This window comes from Schistocerca nitens, chromosome 2 (genome assembly GCF_023898315.1).
Source record: "Schistocerca nitens isolate TAMUIC-IGC-003100 chromosome 2, iqSchNite1.1, whole genome shotgun sequence".
NCBI classification, from domain to species: Eukaryota; Metazoa; Arthropoda; class Insecta; order Orthoptera; family Acrididae; genus Schistocerca; species Schistocerca nitens.
Genome location: NC_064615.1, coordinates 342,783,557 through 342,800,027, shown reverse-complemented (window position 1 = coordinate 342,800,027; position 16,471 = coordinate 342,783,557). Strand labels below are relative to the sequence as shown.

The following is a 16,471-nucleotide window of genomic DNA, read 5'->3' as shown; positions in this document are numbered from 1 at the left end:
TCAAAGTCTTGTGTGATTGGGTTTGCCCTCTGCCAGACCACATCTCCGCTGTTACATTTATGCCTTGCCCCTCATCCTCCAGGGAGCTTCAGGCCTTCTTATGGAGGATAGCCTACTACCAAGAATTCCTGCCTGGGGCAGCCACATTGGCCCACCCATTGCATGCCTTGTTATGCAAGAAGGTACTTTTTGCTGGAACCCGGACTGCAAACGTGCTTTATTGCTCTTCAAATGTTGAAATCCAAGCTACACTTGGTCCCTTGTTTAGCTATGTTCTCTTGTGACCAGCACATAATTTTGGTGACTGACACCTTACAGTGTGGCATCAGTATGGTCCTAGTGCACTGATATGCCGACAGCTCTGTATGACCTGTAGCTTTCACCTCTAAATCTCTCAGTCCAGCCCAGCAGCATTACTATCAGATGGAAAAAGATGCTTTTACAATAGTCTGTGCTCTCCAGACATTTCATGTTTTCTTTGTATGGCTCCCAGTTTCATCTTATTACTGACCATAAACCTTTGGTTTCCTTCATTAACCCTCACACTTCCTTGCCTGACAGGGCAGCACACCACCTACACTCCTGGGTGCTGTTCTTGCCTTACTATAATTACGAAATCCACTTTAGATCTACGTCTAAACAGCCAATGCAGATGCCTTGTCCCACCTTCCTGTGGATGCTGATCCCAACTTTGATCATGAAGAAGTGCTTTGCTTCCATCTTGATACTGAAATGCAGGCCACATTTTAGGGTTTCCCAATTATGAGCTTGTGCATAGCAGCTGCTGTTGCTGCCGATCCAGTTCTCTGCCAGGTGATTTGGTTTGTTCAACAGGGTTGGCCATAAAACTGCTGGGTTGTGCTTTGGACCTCCTGCATAACTGTTTTTCGTTACGGTGTCACCACTGTTTCCACGGTGTTTTGCTGTTGCCCATGGAAGACCTCTTTCTTAGAGTAGTCATTCCTGTCGCGTTATGGCACATGGGTCTACGCCTTCTCCACGAGGACCAGTGGAGAGTTTCACACACTAAACAGTTAGCTAGGAGATATGTTTTTTGGCCAGGGATTGATGGCAAAATTGTCGATTTTATCACAGCTTGTGAGCAGTGTGCCTGACAACAGGAAGCTCCCGTGGCATCTCTGTCCGCTTGGCCCGCTCCACGCCAACCATGGGAATGCTTTCATGTAGACTTTGCAAGTCCCTTCCTGAATTCCTATTGGCTCTTGGTTGTGCACACATTTTCCAAGTTTCCTAACATTCTCTGCTGTTTGTCAATGTCAGCTAGGGTCACAATTTGTACACTTTTGAGGGTTTTTTCTATTGAAGATTTGCCGTGTGCCTTAGCTTCTGATAACGATAACGGCCACCAGTTTGTTTCTTACACCATTCAGTTCTTTTGTTCTCATCATGGCATGGTGGCATGGCTCCACCATTCCACACTCAATCAAATAGCGAGGCGGAATGACTAGTGCGTACATTCAAGTCCCAAATGAAAAAGTTCGTTCTGGATTCTTTGCCAGATGACATCCTTCTCCGTTTTCTGAGCACTTGTCGCTTCATGCCTCTGGGAAGCAGAGCCCAGCTTAGTTACTTCACAGCTGGCAACCAGGAATGCTACTCCACCTTCTTCTGCCTGCATTGCAACTGCCATGATCGGGTTCATCCTACCAATTCATGACGGGATCATCAGCGTGGGCATTAGGGTTTGGTCACTGGTCCAAATGAATACCGTACACTGTTGTCCATTGCCGGGGATGCCGTCTATGTGATGTCCATATGGCCGGCCAGCTGGTGGTGCACTACTTTGATCAGTTGCACTCCCGCTTGCCATGGGCAGCTATTGGTTCGCAGGTGTGACCCCCTGTTGCCATAGCCTACCCTGTCACCCTCTGCCTTGAGCCTGTTGTTGCCTGCTGTGGAGGTGCCTCCATCCCATTGGCTGCCTCCTCCACTTGCAGAGCCCTCAGGTTCCAGCTTCCTGGCGCCAAGCATCGGACCATCTCCATCTGTGGCCTCAGGTCCATTGCCACAGCCTGCTGTTCCGGATAGGCCACTTCCAATGGCCCCTTTTGCATTGTCGTCTCAGCCATCATCGCCAGTGGGTCCAGCACTGTTTCTTCCGCACTGGGACGTGCTTGCTGCTGGTGACACCGAGATGACGATGGCACCCTCTCCCCCTGTGGTATTTTCAGGTGCCACATGGGCCCACCACCCTTGGGCGTGTTCCCATTTCTTCTCATTCAAGCACTATGCTTCGGTGCCTGCTCAACACATCATCCCGTCCCTGCCATTGTCATCGGCTGCTGCTGCTGCTGCTCAGGATCCAATGGATGTGACTCACATTGTGCTGCTGGTGTCTCCTCCATCGCCTGGGCACCCTGTTCACATAAGAGAGAGGTGTGCTGTATGCTGCTAGTACTGCTTATGAGTGTGAGTGCGCTGAGTATAGTGTTGCCACACATATGTACTTAAATCAATCGCCAACTGTATCAGCTCGTGTCAGCCACTAGAGGCTGCCTGTAGGAAGTGTGCACATGCCATCTACCAGAGACGCACCTGTGTACACATGGAGCAGCACTGACTTGGTCTCTCTATGTCCTTTTAGTTTGTATCTCTCACAACAATTCTTCTGTGTATCATTTACATTGTGTCTTCTGTATGACTCTTTTGTCTTGTTACATGTGGAGTCACAAGAGGCTTGGTGTAAGACCTGCCATATTCATCTACCCAGCACATCCTTCTGCAGTCCCATCACAAACTTATTCTATTTAATATGAGGCAGAGCCACCTGTGAAAGCAGCCCTGTCATGTAACAGCTCTGGCACAGCTTGTGCACAGGATTTAATGTGGACATGACCACCAACCAAAAAACCGTCCAAGTGAATGGTCACCACAAAACTGTAGCCAAGAACAGAGGTGACCATGCCGCGTTAAAACATGCTGCTGAACACTGTTTACATTATGCCTGCAATGAAACAATAAATTTAGTTAAAATGTGTTAATAAATATTTAGAATTGATTTGTAGGCTAATGTCCACACAAACTGTTAGGTGAGAGGTTGTGGCTATGGCCACCCACATGGCACCATCCTATGCTAACCTATTCGTGGGCCATCTCGAGGAATCCTTTCTAAACACCATAATCCAAAACCTCTCACCTGGCTCAGATTCACTGATGACATCATCATGATCTGGACTAATGGTGAAGACACCCTATCCACATTCCTCCACTACCTCAGCACCTTCTCCCCCATTGATCTAATCTGGTCCTACTCAACCCATAAGCCACCTTCCTTGATGTTGACTTTCACTTCAAAGATGGCTACATCAGCACCACCATCCACCTCAAAGCTAACAGCCACCACCTACACTTCGACAGTTGCCACCCATTCCATACCAAGACATCCCTTCCACACAGCCTAGCCACTGGTGGCCGTTGCATCTGTAATGATGAGCAGTCCCTCTTGAAATATATTGAGTGTCTCACTCAGGCCTTCAGGGACCATGATTTCCCTCCCAACTTTATACAAAAACAGATCTCCCATGCCTTATCTCTCCAGTCACCCACCAACTCCCAATCCCCTGCGGGCCCGGGGATTAGAGTAGGCCCGAGGTATTTCTACCTGTCGTAAGAGGTGACTAAAAGGAGTCTCACACTTGTTTGGCCCTATGAGTTCAGGTCCCATTCTATTGTTTGACCTGCCACTTTCAAAATTCTACAGAAGTGCGGGCCATATGGGAAAGGACGCCTTACGTGGTGAACGAGTGCCCTTAGATTCGATCTCCTGAATCTCTTGTCATGGCTTTGCATCTGCATCTGTGATTCAACTATTTGGGTGAGGTCACTTTCTGGGGTATGTCATCTTCTTCTGCTGTCTCCTGTCCTCTTTCGCCCCCATGACAATATTGGATTACTCTGCACCCAGTATCCAGCACAATAGCCAGTCCGTTGTGGTGGGGCCGTTATGTACCCATTTGGTGGTAGCCCCCTGACAACACAGGGCTCACACTGCTGATGCCTGAGCTATAAACTCCCCACGCATGCCAAGGAGTAGATGCTTGTCTTCCTGGGGCATCAGGACTCCTGGCAATGGCCATCATGCCAATTGGCCTTTGTTGTGGCTGGGTGGCACCCATAGGGAGAGCCCCTGATCGGAGTGAGTGGCATCAGGGCGGATTACCCGCAATGAAGCAGAATAAGTCATCTCTTACTTGTGACCGTATGGCACCAACAGTCTCTAAGAAGGGCAAGATAGATACAATGCCAACAGGTTTGACCCTAAACCGTTTTCCTCCCTCGCTACACCATGGGAGGAACGTAGGGCTACAGAATGGAGAGAGCCATATTGTCTCGGTTTTTAGTCTGTAGCAGAACTGTGTGTGTGTGTGTGTGTGTGTGTGTGTGTATGTGTGTGTGTGTGTGTGTTGTCTGTTTCTGACAAAGGCCTTGTTGGCTGAAAGCTCACTTTCTGACAGTCTTTTTTTTTTTTTTGTGCCTATCTGCGACAGCATCTCTGCTGTATGGTGAGTAGCAATTATCCTTTTCATAATATTGTTACATTCCATCCTGGATTTTCAATTTTTTGAGAAAATATTCTTCGCATTTTAATACATTCAGGAAAAGAAACATGTTACTTAAAATCCGTCTTGATTGCAAATTTTTTTTTTTTATTATTCATATGACCGGTTTCGGTTCATTCAGAACCATCTTCAGATCTGATATTTCAGTTATAGGAGTAACCCGTCCAAATCCAGCAACTTTCACATGCTACGTAACATTATAAAATCACTGATTGCGGTTATCCCGTAAGACATTATGTCTGTTTTTGAAAAGAAACATGCTTGAATATTATTCTCCATTTTATTTATATAGTGCAAAGTGTGGTGTGATATTATGCAATTAGATTGCAAATGAACAAATGATCAGACTATTATTTACTCTTTCTCTATAGTGAGACGACAACTTATTCGACCACTTACTGTGCTGATTTGGTTGGTTTACATCTACTTCTTCTGGAAGATTGGAGATCCATTTCCAATACTGAGTCCTAAACAAGGCATACTGTCCATTGAGCAGGGGATCAGCAGAATAGGAGTTATTGGAGTCACTGTGATGGCCCTGCTATCAGGATTTGGTGCTGTTAATTACCCTTACACATCAATGGCTTGCTTCATCAGGTAATACTTTCTTTAAGGTACTTTTTTCTGTTAGTTCTTGAACATATGACGGACAGAAGCAGAATACGGATCTTTGAGTAGGGGGTTGGGGATTGCTATAAACTGGAGATAGAATTTGTTTGCTTAATTGTAGAAAAAGAAAAGTAAATGATTTGTGTACATTTCAAGTCATTAATTCTACTTCAGGTAGATGTTTGGGAACACATTAATTAATAGAGTTTCATGTTGTGCCAAACATAATGAATTGTCTAGGTTTTATTAATTTACATGATTTTTAAACCACTGGTCTTCTACACTGATTACAAAATGTTGTAGAACTTCATAACATATCAAGGTGTTATTATTATTATTATTGCTATTGTACAGTGTATACGACCCGCAAGTTGTTTCATATTGACTCTTTTTATAGAACGATTTGGAATGAACCAAAAGATATTTGCAGTATGTGCACATTTGTGAAGTGTCTTGGTTTATACTGTATGAACTGCAAACTGTCATTGTAGGCTAAATATTTATCTTAGATTGTATTTGTCTCAACCTGTGACTGTCTCATTGCTTATTTGTGTATGTGCCATGTCTTTACTTTACCTGCCTGTAACTGCTGTTTCATTTATTTCAGAATGTACACACTTAATGCCTCTCTATGTCTGTTAGTGCACAATTTCAGATGCTTAAATTCATGTACATTCATCTTTGTCCATATATAGCAGGGGTGGCCACACAGGCCTCATGAGCTGCATGTGGCTCTTGCTCTTATCTAGTATGACCTACTCTTGTAGCAAGTAATATGAGTATTTGAGTAAAATTCTGATTATTGCTGTTGCCCTAACAATTATGGTCTGTGAGAAGAGTAAATATTAAACTTAGATGAATGCATAATGTAAATGGAAAGATTAAAGATCTACCCACCAAGCAGTGGCACACACTCAAAGGGATTTGACTTTTACAAGCTCTTCGGAGCCAATGGCTCCTTCTTCTGGCAGAAGAGCTGAAGGTGAAGGAAGAGGGTTGAAGGAATAGCACTGGACCTCTCAGCCCTCTTCCTTCCCCTTCAGCTCTTCTGCCAGAAAAAGGAGCCATTGGCTCCAAAAGCTTGTAAAAGTCAAATCCTTTTGTGTTTGTGTTTCCGTGCCACTGCTTTGTGAATAGATCTTTTATCTATCCAGTTACATTATATTATCAATAATTGATTATTTTTGTTGTTAGATGAATGTATGATATACACACTGTGCTGTCATACAATATATTTATTCACCACTGATTTGGACCATCTTCACAGTGCTAGCAAAAAAATAGAAAGAAAGTGAAAACTGTGAATATCACACAAATTACATTTTTGTGAGAATTTTTAGTTGGAAAAATTAAGTGTACTTACGAAAAATATCTACTGTGACAACTTCACATGTCACACACGATTTAAAAATTGCTCAGGCACACCACCCTGTAGGGTAACACACAAATGTTGATCAAAGATGCTACAAGGTCAAAGATCAAGGTCAAAGAACAAGTTCTAAAATATGTGGACACTATAGTACAGTCACAGAGAGATAAACATGCGCTCAAATTACAATAAAAGAGCTACAATAGAAGAAGATACAAATATATTAAAATATATTTTTCCCCTCTTTAAAAATTTTCTTTTCTTCTTCTTTTTTCTTCCTTTTCTCCTTCTTATAATTTTTTCCTATTTTCTTTTTCATTTCTTTTCAGTACAACATTATATAACATAATAGTCACATGACACTATTATCATGTTGCATGATATAATGTCACATGATAAAAACAAACCAACCATTTGGTGAGAACCACCACATATAAAAATATACGTAGACATATACAATTATATGCAATACAACAGGCATGTGATGCTATTGCAGTGTTACTTGATACTGAAATATCACATGATAAAAACAAACTGATCTTTTGGTATGAACTACGTCATATGAAAATGTACATAGGTTTTGATGTTTAACAGTTATATTAGGCAATCCAGCTACCATGGATCATACAGACTGGCAGCAGCAAAACAACTCCAATGTCGAATTCATATCAGAGGTTCGAGGATATAAATAGTGTAATCAAATGTGGAACTGTGTTCTGCATACAGTGTTATGTAATATAATAATCATATGATACTATTAAAAATCCAGTGAAATTAGAGCATCACATAACAAACCAACACAGGGTGTATACGACCTGGGGCAACTGGGAGATATGGCAAAAACCCGGGAACTTTTTAGATTTCCGGGAATTTTTCATTGTTTTAGTTTTCAGTTAGATTTTCATAATTTTGGCCGGTAAGAACCAATATTCTAACAAAGGATATTACTGTATGCCGGTACTGCTGAATAATACGGCAGCAATAAGACATGAACAAGAGAAGAATAAGAAAGTAAAACTTAATTTACAAAGGAAATGCACCATATACAAATCAACAAAACACAGTGCTCATACAAGCGTCTGCCAACAGCAAAATGTGTCAAAGGCTTTAGGAAGACTATGCAATGCTTCAGAACAACAAATTGCCTCTGATGAGCGTGATGTCACAGTTGTTTATATTAGATTCCTTTGAGCAGTTGCGAGCGGGCTCATGCGCATGCGCAGTTGAGTCGTATATGAGCAGTACCTTCTCCCGTTTCCGTTTCTGGTTACAGAAGTGTAGTTGTTAGCTGTATAAGCAGTAGCATCAAGCAGCCAGATGCTACACAGAAAGATTTTACTGGTGCACCCAAGCTGCCAGATTGACTCATGTGAAAGAGACCTAAATCTAGGTGGTGGAAGAGGGGAGGGGCAAACTGGCATGTCTGCCCTGGGCGGCAATTTCAGGGTGGGGAGGGGGTGGGGGCGCCAAATTCATATTCTTGAGGAAAAAACCTTGTTTCACAAAGCGACTAGCATCCAGCGCACATTGGTCTATCGATTATTCATTCAGTCAAGCAGCAGTAGCCGACCGAGACATGCAGCAACAGGGAAGTAACTGCGTTTGTGTCATTTACGAGTTCCTAACCAGGAGCGAATTTTATTGTATCATCTGTGTGCTTTAATAGTTTAGTTTCTTGAGTTTCTGCGTGTAAATTAATATCTAATAGCCACAGTTGTCGCGTTTTCATTTGTGTCGGAAAGTAAACTGATTTTGTGACATATTACAAGTTCCTAATCAGGGGCAAATTATTTAGTTTCACCTGAGTGCTTCAGTAGTTAGGTTTTCGAATATCTGCGTATTACTAGACACAGTTTGTGCGTTTCCATCAGGGTCTAGAGTAGAGTTTCACAGCACGTGCCAATAGTTGGTTTCTGCATAGTTTAGTTTTCCACGAACTTTAGTATGGACAGGGACTTCGATTGTTGTGTGCGGATGTGAGCAGAGTTGGTGACACTTTGCTCTCAGCTTCAGCCTGTGATGGCTTCAGTTACACAGCTTGAGGCTGCAGTGGATGGGCACCACTTTTATGGGCCGGCTGTGGGGATCCAACGGACGTCCAGCACGTCAGAGTCCTCCAATCAGTCCTCACCGGGGGCCAACCCAGTTACTGCTCACACTGAGGCTGACCCTTCACCCCAGGGTGAAGCAGGTGGTTAAAGACTTCCCAGGTGGCCGCACTAAGGCCTCCCCAGTTTGTCTGACAAACAGGTTCCAGGTGCTGTCTGTGGCTGACACTGTCACTGAGCCAGATGCTGTCGCTTGTCCTGTTTCAGAGGAAACCACTCAGCCTGCAAGATCCAGGCAATCACAGAGGGTGGGATTATTGGTAGTTGGAAGCTCCAACGTTAGGTGCATTATGGGGCCTCTTAGGGACTTGGCTGACAAGAAAGGTAAGAAGTCCAATGTGTACTCAGTGTGCATACCGGGTAGAGTCATTCCAGATGTGGAAAGGGTTCTCCCAAATGCCTTGAAGAGCACAAGGTGCAGCCAAAAGCAGGTGGTTGCTCACGTCGGTACCAATGATGTGTGTCACTTTGGATCAGAAGAGATTCTCTCTGGTTTCGAGCGGCTGACAGTAGTGGTAAAGGCTGCCAGTCTTGCTTGCAAGATGAAAGCAGAGCTGACCATTTGCAGCATAGTAGACAGGACCAATTGCGGACCTCTGGTACAGAGCCGAGTGGAGGGTCTGAATCAGAGGCTCAGACAGTTCTGCGACCGTGTAGGCTGCAGATTCCTCGACTTACGCCAAAGTGTGGTTGGGTTTCGGGTTCCATTGAATACGTCAGGTGTCCACTATATGCAGGAGGCGGCTACACGAGTAGCAGGGGCTGTGTGGCATGGACTGGGCGGTTTTTTAGGTTAGAGGTGCTCGGGAAAACACAAGAAGGGCTTCACTCACAAAGGGTGCAGGTTGAACACAGGAAGAACGTAGATACAGGAACCATTGGTATAACAGTTGTAAATTGTCATAGCTGTGTTGGGAAAGTACGAGAGCTCCAAGCACTAATAGAAAGCACTGATGCTCAAATTGTTACAGGCACTGAAAGATGGCTAAAGCCAGGTATAAGCTCAGCCGGAATTTTTGCGAAGAACCTAACGGTGTTCGAAAGGATAGGCTAAACACGGTTGGCAGTGGTGTGTTTGTTGCTGTCAGAAGTAGATTATCTTGTCGCTAAATTGAAGTAGATACTTCCTGTGAGTTAGTATGGGCAGAGGTCATTGTTGGCAACCGGAATAAATAATAACTATTGGATCCTTTTACCGACTTCCCAATTCAGATGATACAGTTGCTGAAAGGTTCAAAGAAAACTTGAGTTTGATTTCAAACACTTACCCAACTCATACGATAATAGTTGGTGGTGACTTTAATTTACCCTCGATATGTTGGCAAAAATACATGTTTAATTCTGGAGGTACACTTAAATAACATCCGAAATTGTGCTAAATGCATTCTCTGAAAATTATTTCAAGCAATTAGTTCATGGGCCCATGCGAATAGTAAACAATTGTGAAAACACACTTGACCTCTTAGCAGCAAATAATCCTGAGTTAATAAGGAGCATCAAAACCTATTCAGGGATTAGTGAACACAGGGTTGTTGTAGCGAGACTGAATATTGTAATCCCCAAATCCTCGAAAAATTAGCGAAAAATATACCTATTCAAAAAATCAGATGAAAATTCACTTGACACCTTCCTAAGAGACAATCTCCACTCATTCCAAATTAATAATATAAGTGTAGACCAGATGTGTCTTAAATTCAAAGAAATAGTATTGGCAGCAATTGAGATAATTATACCAAATAAATTAACAAATGGCAGAGCTGATCCTCTTTGCTACACAAAACGGGTTAGATCACTGTTGCAGAAACAACAAAACAAACATGCCAAATTTAAACAGATGCAAAATTCCCAAGATTAGCGATCTTTTACAGAAGCTTGAAATTTAGCACAGACTTCAATGTGAGATGCCTATAACAGTTTCCACAACGAAACTTTGTCTTGAAACCTGGCAGAAAATCCAAAGAGACTCTGGTTGTATGTGAAGTATGTTAGCGGCAAGAAACAATCAATGCCTTCTCTGCGCAATAGCAATGAAGATACTATCCAAGATAGTGCTGCCAAAGCAGAGTTACTAAGCACAGCCTTCTGAAATGCCTTCTCAAAAGAAGACGAAGTAAATATTCCAGAATTCGAATCGAGAACAGCTGCCAACATGAGTAACGTAGAAGTAAATATCCTCGGAGTAGTGAAGCAACTTAAATCACTTAATAAAAGCAAGTCTTCTAGTCCAGACTGTATACCAATTAGGTTCCTTTCGGAGTGTGCTGATGCATTAGCTCCATACTTAACAACCATATACAACAATTCACTCGACAAAAGATCCGTACCCAAAGACTGGAAAGTTGCACAGGCCACACCAGTATTCAGGAAAGATAGTATGAGTAATCCACTAAATTACAGGCCCATATCGTTAACGTCGATATGCAGCCAGGTTTTTAACATATATTGTGTTCAAACATTATGAATTACGTCTATTGACACACAGTCCACATGAGTTTAGAAAACATCGTTCCTGTGAAACACATAGCTCTTTATTCACATGAAGTGTTGAGTGCTATTGACAAGGGATTTCAGATCAATTCCGTATTTCTGGATTTCCGGAAGGCTTTTGACACTTTACCACACAAGCGGCTCGTAGTGAAATTGCGTGCTTATGGAATATCATCTCAGTTACGTGACTGGATTTGTGATTTCCTGTCTGAGAGGTCACAGTTGCCTTTGTTTCAGTGACTGCCACCCCCAACTCACGTATCATATCAGTGACACTCTCACCCCTATTGCACGATAACACAAAATGAGCTGCCCCCTTTACACTTTTTTTGATGTCCTCTGTCAGTCCTACCTGCCGTTGCCGCGCAGCAATATTCCAACAAAGGACGGACAAGTGTAATATAGGCTGTCTCTTTAATGGGTTTGTCGCATCTTCTAAGTGTTCTGCCAACAAAGCACAGTATTTGTTTCGCCTTCCCCACGATATTATCTATGTGGTCTTTCCAATCTAAGTTGCTCGTAATTGTAATTCCTAGGTATTTAGTCGAATTGACAGCCGTTAGATTTGTGCGATTTAACGTAGACCCAAAATTTATCAGATTTCTTTTAGTACCCATGTGGATGACCTTGCACTTTTCTTTGTTTAGTGCCAATTGCCACTTTTCGCACCATACAGAAATTCTCTCTAAATCATTTTGTAATTGGAATTGATCGTCTGATGATTTTACTAGACTGTAAATTACAGCATCATCTGCAAACAATCTAAGGGAGCTGCTCAGATTATCACCTAGATCATTTATGTAAATCAGGACCAGCAGAGGGTCTATGACACTACCTTGCGGAACGCCAGATATCACTTCTGTTCTACTCGATTATTTACTGTCTATCACTACTTACTGTGACCTCTCTGAGAGGAAATCATGAATCCAGTCACACAACTGAGACGATACTCCATATGCATGCTTGTAATGAACGGTATCAAAAGCCTTCTGGAAATCTAGGAATATGGAATCGATCTGAGATCCCTTGTCGACAGCACTCATTATTTCATGGGAATAAAGAGCTAGCTGTGTTGCACAAGAACGATATTTTCTGAATCCGTGTTGGTTATGTATCAATAAGTCATTTTCTTCAAGGTGGTTCATAATGTTCGAGAACAGTATATTCTCCAAAATCCTACCGCAAATTGAGGTCAGTGATATGGGTCTGTAATTCAATGGGTTACTCCTATTTCCTTTCTTGAATATTGGTGTGACCTATGCTACTTTCCAGTCTTTAGGAACAGACCTTCCGTCAAGTGAGCGGTTGTATATGATTGCTAACAAAGGTGCCATTGTGTCTGCATACTCTGAAAGGAACCTAAATGGTGTACCATCTGGACCAAAGATTACTTGTTATCTTCTTGGTGTATCCAAGAAAATGAAATTTTGATACAAAGTTTTTGGTGAGACTGCAACACTAGTAAGTGCCAGTTGTACAGTCCCTGGCCAGCATGCCCTAAGTTCTATTCTGGTAGTAGTGTGGAAAATGTGTTGTGTGGACATGTAATAACGCCTAACCGGAGAATAAGCGCGGGATAACTAAACCGGTGATTTTAGTAGGGTTAGTGAAGTTAACCGGATAATAAGTTTTGACACAGGCAGGAATAGTTACAGAGTTACTGAAGACAAGATTGTTTGTTAGAACGAGGAAGGAGAAGATAAGAAGCTAGAGCCGTATGAATGAAATGTGAATCTGTTTCCTAACATAAAGCTTTTTGCTTGTAGTAGGCCTGATAGGCATTTGATAGTGGTTCTTCATGAATTATATCCTGTGGTTTCGTAAAAATGATGATTTTTCTCCAAAACAGTCTTGTTTATTTGAGGTATATTACAATTGCTGCAATATTAGACAGGCCTATTTCGTTTTATATAGCAGACAGTGACAAAATACACCTAATCAGCTCCAGAAACAACGCCAGTCTTGGGTACTATTTGTATTAACAGCTTTTTCAGTATTAGATGACGACATTTCGTTTTTTCATATAGCAAAAGGTTTGACGAAGTTCGATGAGGTGATAGATTCTTTTGCAGAAAGGAAAGCATGCCATGTAAAGCCATAGCATGATTAGAGAGGAAAAAACGCTAGGACTTCAGGATTGGAGAAATGTGTACTGTGTCTTACTTGTCTCTTGTCTTTACTGGTTTTGGTTTTATGTATCTTGTATTTAATTTTATGTCACACAAAACAGCAAGTTATTAGCTAATAGGCAATAAAGAGTGCAGATTTTCTTAGGAGTTCTTGTTCTTCTGCTTACAAATAATTCCATCCAGTATTAATTGCGAGGGTTTTTTTTTTTTTTTTTAAAAAGAGGGGCACGATGTCAAATCGGTTGACTGGGAGCAGGTGAGGCACCACAGGACATTTTAATTTCCACTGTCCTGAATATGGTTTGATGGCGTCCATTACAAAATATACACGTTTGAATTCAACAGAGTGAAATACAGTGACGTGCAATAGAAGAATGCTGTGTGAAGTGACGTGACACTGCACTTTGGCACACTAAAGACCAAATAACATGTCTTGCATTTCCTTGAAGACTCATGTTTTATGTATGTAAATATTTTGAGTAGATTTCCCGATCGTGTTATGGTTTTGGGTGGAGATTTTAATTTACCAGATATAGACTGGGAGACTCAAATGTTTATAACAGGTGGTAGGGACAAAGAATCAATGAAATATTTTTAAGTGCATTATCTGAAAACTACCTTGAGCAGTTATACAGAGAACTGACTCATGGCGATAACATATTAGACCTTCTGGTGACAAGCAGACCCGAACTATTTGAAACAGTTAACGCAGAATGGGAATCAGCAATCATAAAGCGGTTACAGCATCGGTGATTTCAGCCATAAATAGAAATATTAAAAAAGGTAGGAAGATTTTTCTGTTTAGCAAAAGTGACAAAAATCAGATTTCTGAGTACTTGACGGCTCAACACAAAAGTTTTATCTCAAGTACAGATAGTGTTGAGGATCAGTGGACAAAGTTCAAAACCATCGTACAATATGCATTAGATGAGTATGTGCCAAGCAAGATCATAAGAGATGGAAAAGAGCCACTGTGGTACAACAACTGAGTTAGAAAACTGATACGGAAGCAAAGGGAACTTTACAGCAAACATAAACATAGCCAAAGCCTTGCAGAAAAACAAAAATTACATGAAGAGAAATGTAGTGTGAGGAGGGCTATGTGAGAGGCGTTCAATGAATTTGAAAGTAAAGTTCTGTGTACTGACTTGGCAGAAAATCCTAAGAAATTTTGGTCTTATGTCAAAGCAGTAGGTGGATCAAAACAAAATGTCCAGCACTCTGTGACCAAAATGGTACTGAAACAGAGGATGACAGACTAAAGGCCGAAATACTAAATGTCTTTTTTCCAAAGCTGTTTCACAGAGGAAGACTACACTGTAGTTCCTTCTCTAGATTGTCGCACAGATGACAAAATGGTAGATATTGAAATAGATGACAGAGGGATAGAAAAACAATTAAAATCGCTCAAAATAAGACAAGGTACTGGCAGAACTAAAGCTGTGAGGATGGGTTGTGAGCTGTGCTTGGGCAGCTCAGTCGGTAGGGCACTTGTCTGTGAAAAGCAAAGTTTCTGAGTTTGAGACTTGGTCCAGTACACAGTTTTAATCTGCCAGGAAGTTTGTAGGCTTTCCTGTTGGTTCTCAGTTAAGACACTCTGAGTCTGCATCATTGAAGGAAAACTTCAAGGTCACATTAAAGTTATGTCCGTGTTTGCAAAAGAAGCAGATGTAATGTGATGCTGGCATTGCCTTGGCTTTTAGTATGGCAAAAGCAGAGAAATATCACACAATGGGGGAGTTTATAAAGAAGAAAATGGCACAAGTTGTTTCTATTTAGATCCCAAAAATAAGATTAATTTTGTAAAAACTAAATGGTTAATCAAATGCCCACTGCTAAACATACAGTAGAGATGTGAGTTTCTGTTATCATTTGTAATATTGTATGCAATTTCCAAAAAATATTAGTGAGTGTTCAGCAGTGAGCCAGGCTTTGAATAAGTCTACAGATGTTGAAGATCTACTGTAACTTGCCATACTTGCAAGATATGTCATATTTATTGTAGGTGGTACAATAGCTCTTAGACCTGTTTACTTTGAAGGCTATTACACGACTTGTTTCTTCAAAGAAACTCTTGGATGGTGTTTTAGTGAAATTGATTAAATTTGCTTATTTTGGGTTCTATCACTTCATTTATGCTGAGTGTTTTATGTTTCATTTTGTTGAACACCATTTTAATAACTGTTGATTACTATATGCTATTGTGATTTTATTTAGAGAACCATCGCAGCATGTTAAAATAATTCATCACTATTTTTCATATAGTAGTCAAGCACTGTGAAGGCTGCTTCACTTTTTGTTTTTGTACATTATTTGTGTACATTTGAAACGCGTATCTTTCACACAACTGTTTTGAAATAGTTACAAATGGAACAATTTCATGTAGAAGAGATTTAATGAAAATTGTGTAATATTGTATACAAATGGTTAAAGGTAAAACATCTAGAACTTTGTGGTAAATCTTTGAGCCTTTGACAAGAGAGGGTAAGTATTAGCAACTTGCAGATTTGACTTTGTTATAAATGATGCACCATTGTGTCACAGATACTTTGTTCTTTATCCATCTTCCATAACCTTCTATTTTTCCTGTGTGATTTTGTTACACAGTTTAAAGGTGAATGAGAAATTGATTTACTTCCAAGTTCTTCTCCCAGTTGACTCACATTGCTCCAACTTAAATTTTCTTTCAAGCTCATATGGTGTTTACTTTGTGGCCAATCATTGTAGTGCCCCACTTTGGTGTGGCATGCAGAAGTAAAGGCTTTTTTAGTTTTAATTGAGTACCTGTTATTAATACCATTTATACTAATTTCTTGTCAAAACAATAAAAGTTTCAACATTTGGTAATAATATCAGACTTGCTATGAATTACTTGTTAAACTTGAAATTATCTTTTACTTATATGAAGGCCGGTTGATCCAAAGAATGTCCAGGCTGTGGAGAAACGACTGATGCAAACAATGGATATGATACTAGTCAAGAAGAAGAGAATAGCTCTTGTTAAGAGGGGTACACTAGCAAGTAGTGCAAGAATGGGATCAGGAAACACCAGCATCTGGAGTATGTTTAGGACTGTAACTAAGACCATCAGCAGTAATAGTACAGAAAGTATCCTTTTGAAACAGTACTTTTCCCTGCTGTTTGCACTTGCATCTATTTGGGCAGGTTGTGCTTTACGTGCAATCTGAT

General features: G+C 41.2%; 1 protein-coding gene across 1 annotated transcript in view; it reads left to right on the top strand.

Annotated features, from left to right (window-relative positions):
• LOC126236146 (Golgi pH regulator A) overlaps window positions 1–16,471 on the top strand; it is a 115,796-nt gene that overhangs the window by 33,274 nt on the left and 66,051 nt on the right. Inside the window, exons 4-5 of the mRNA XM_049945229.1 lie at window positions 4,952–5,177; window positions 16,191–16,390. Coding sequence (XP_049801186.1) covers window positions 4,952–5,177; window positions 16,191–16,390 — 426 coding nt within the window. The remainder of the gene's footprint in view (window positions 1–4,951; window positions 5,178–16,190; window positions 16,391–16,471) is intronic.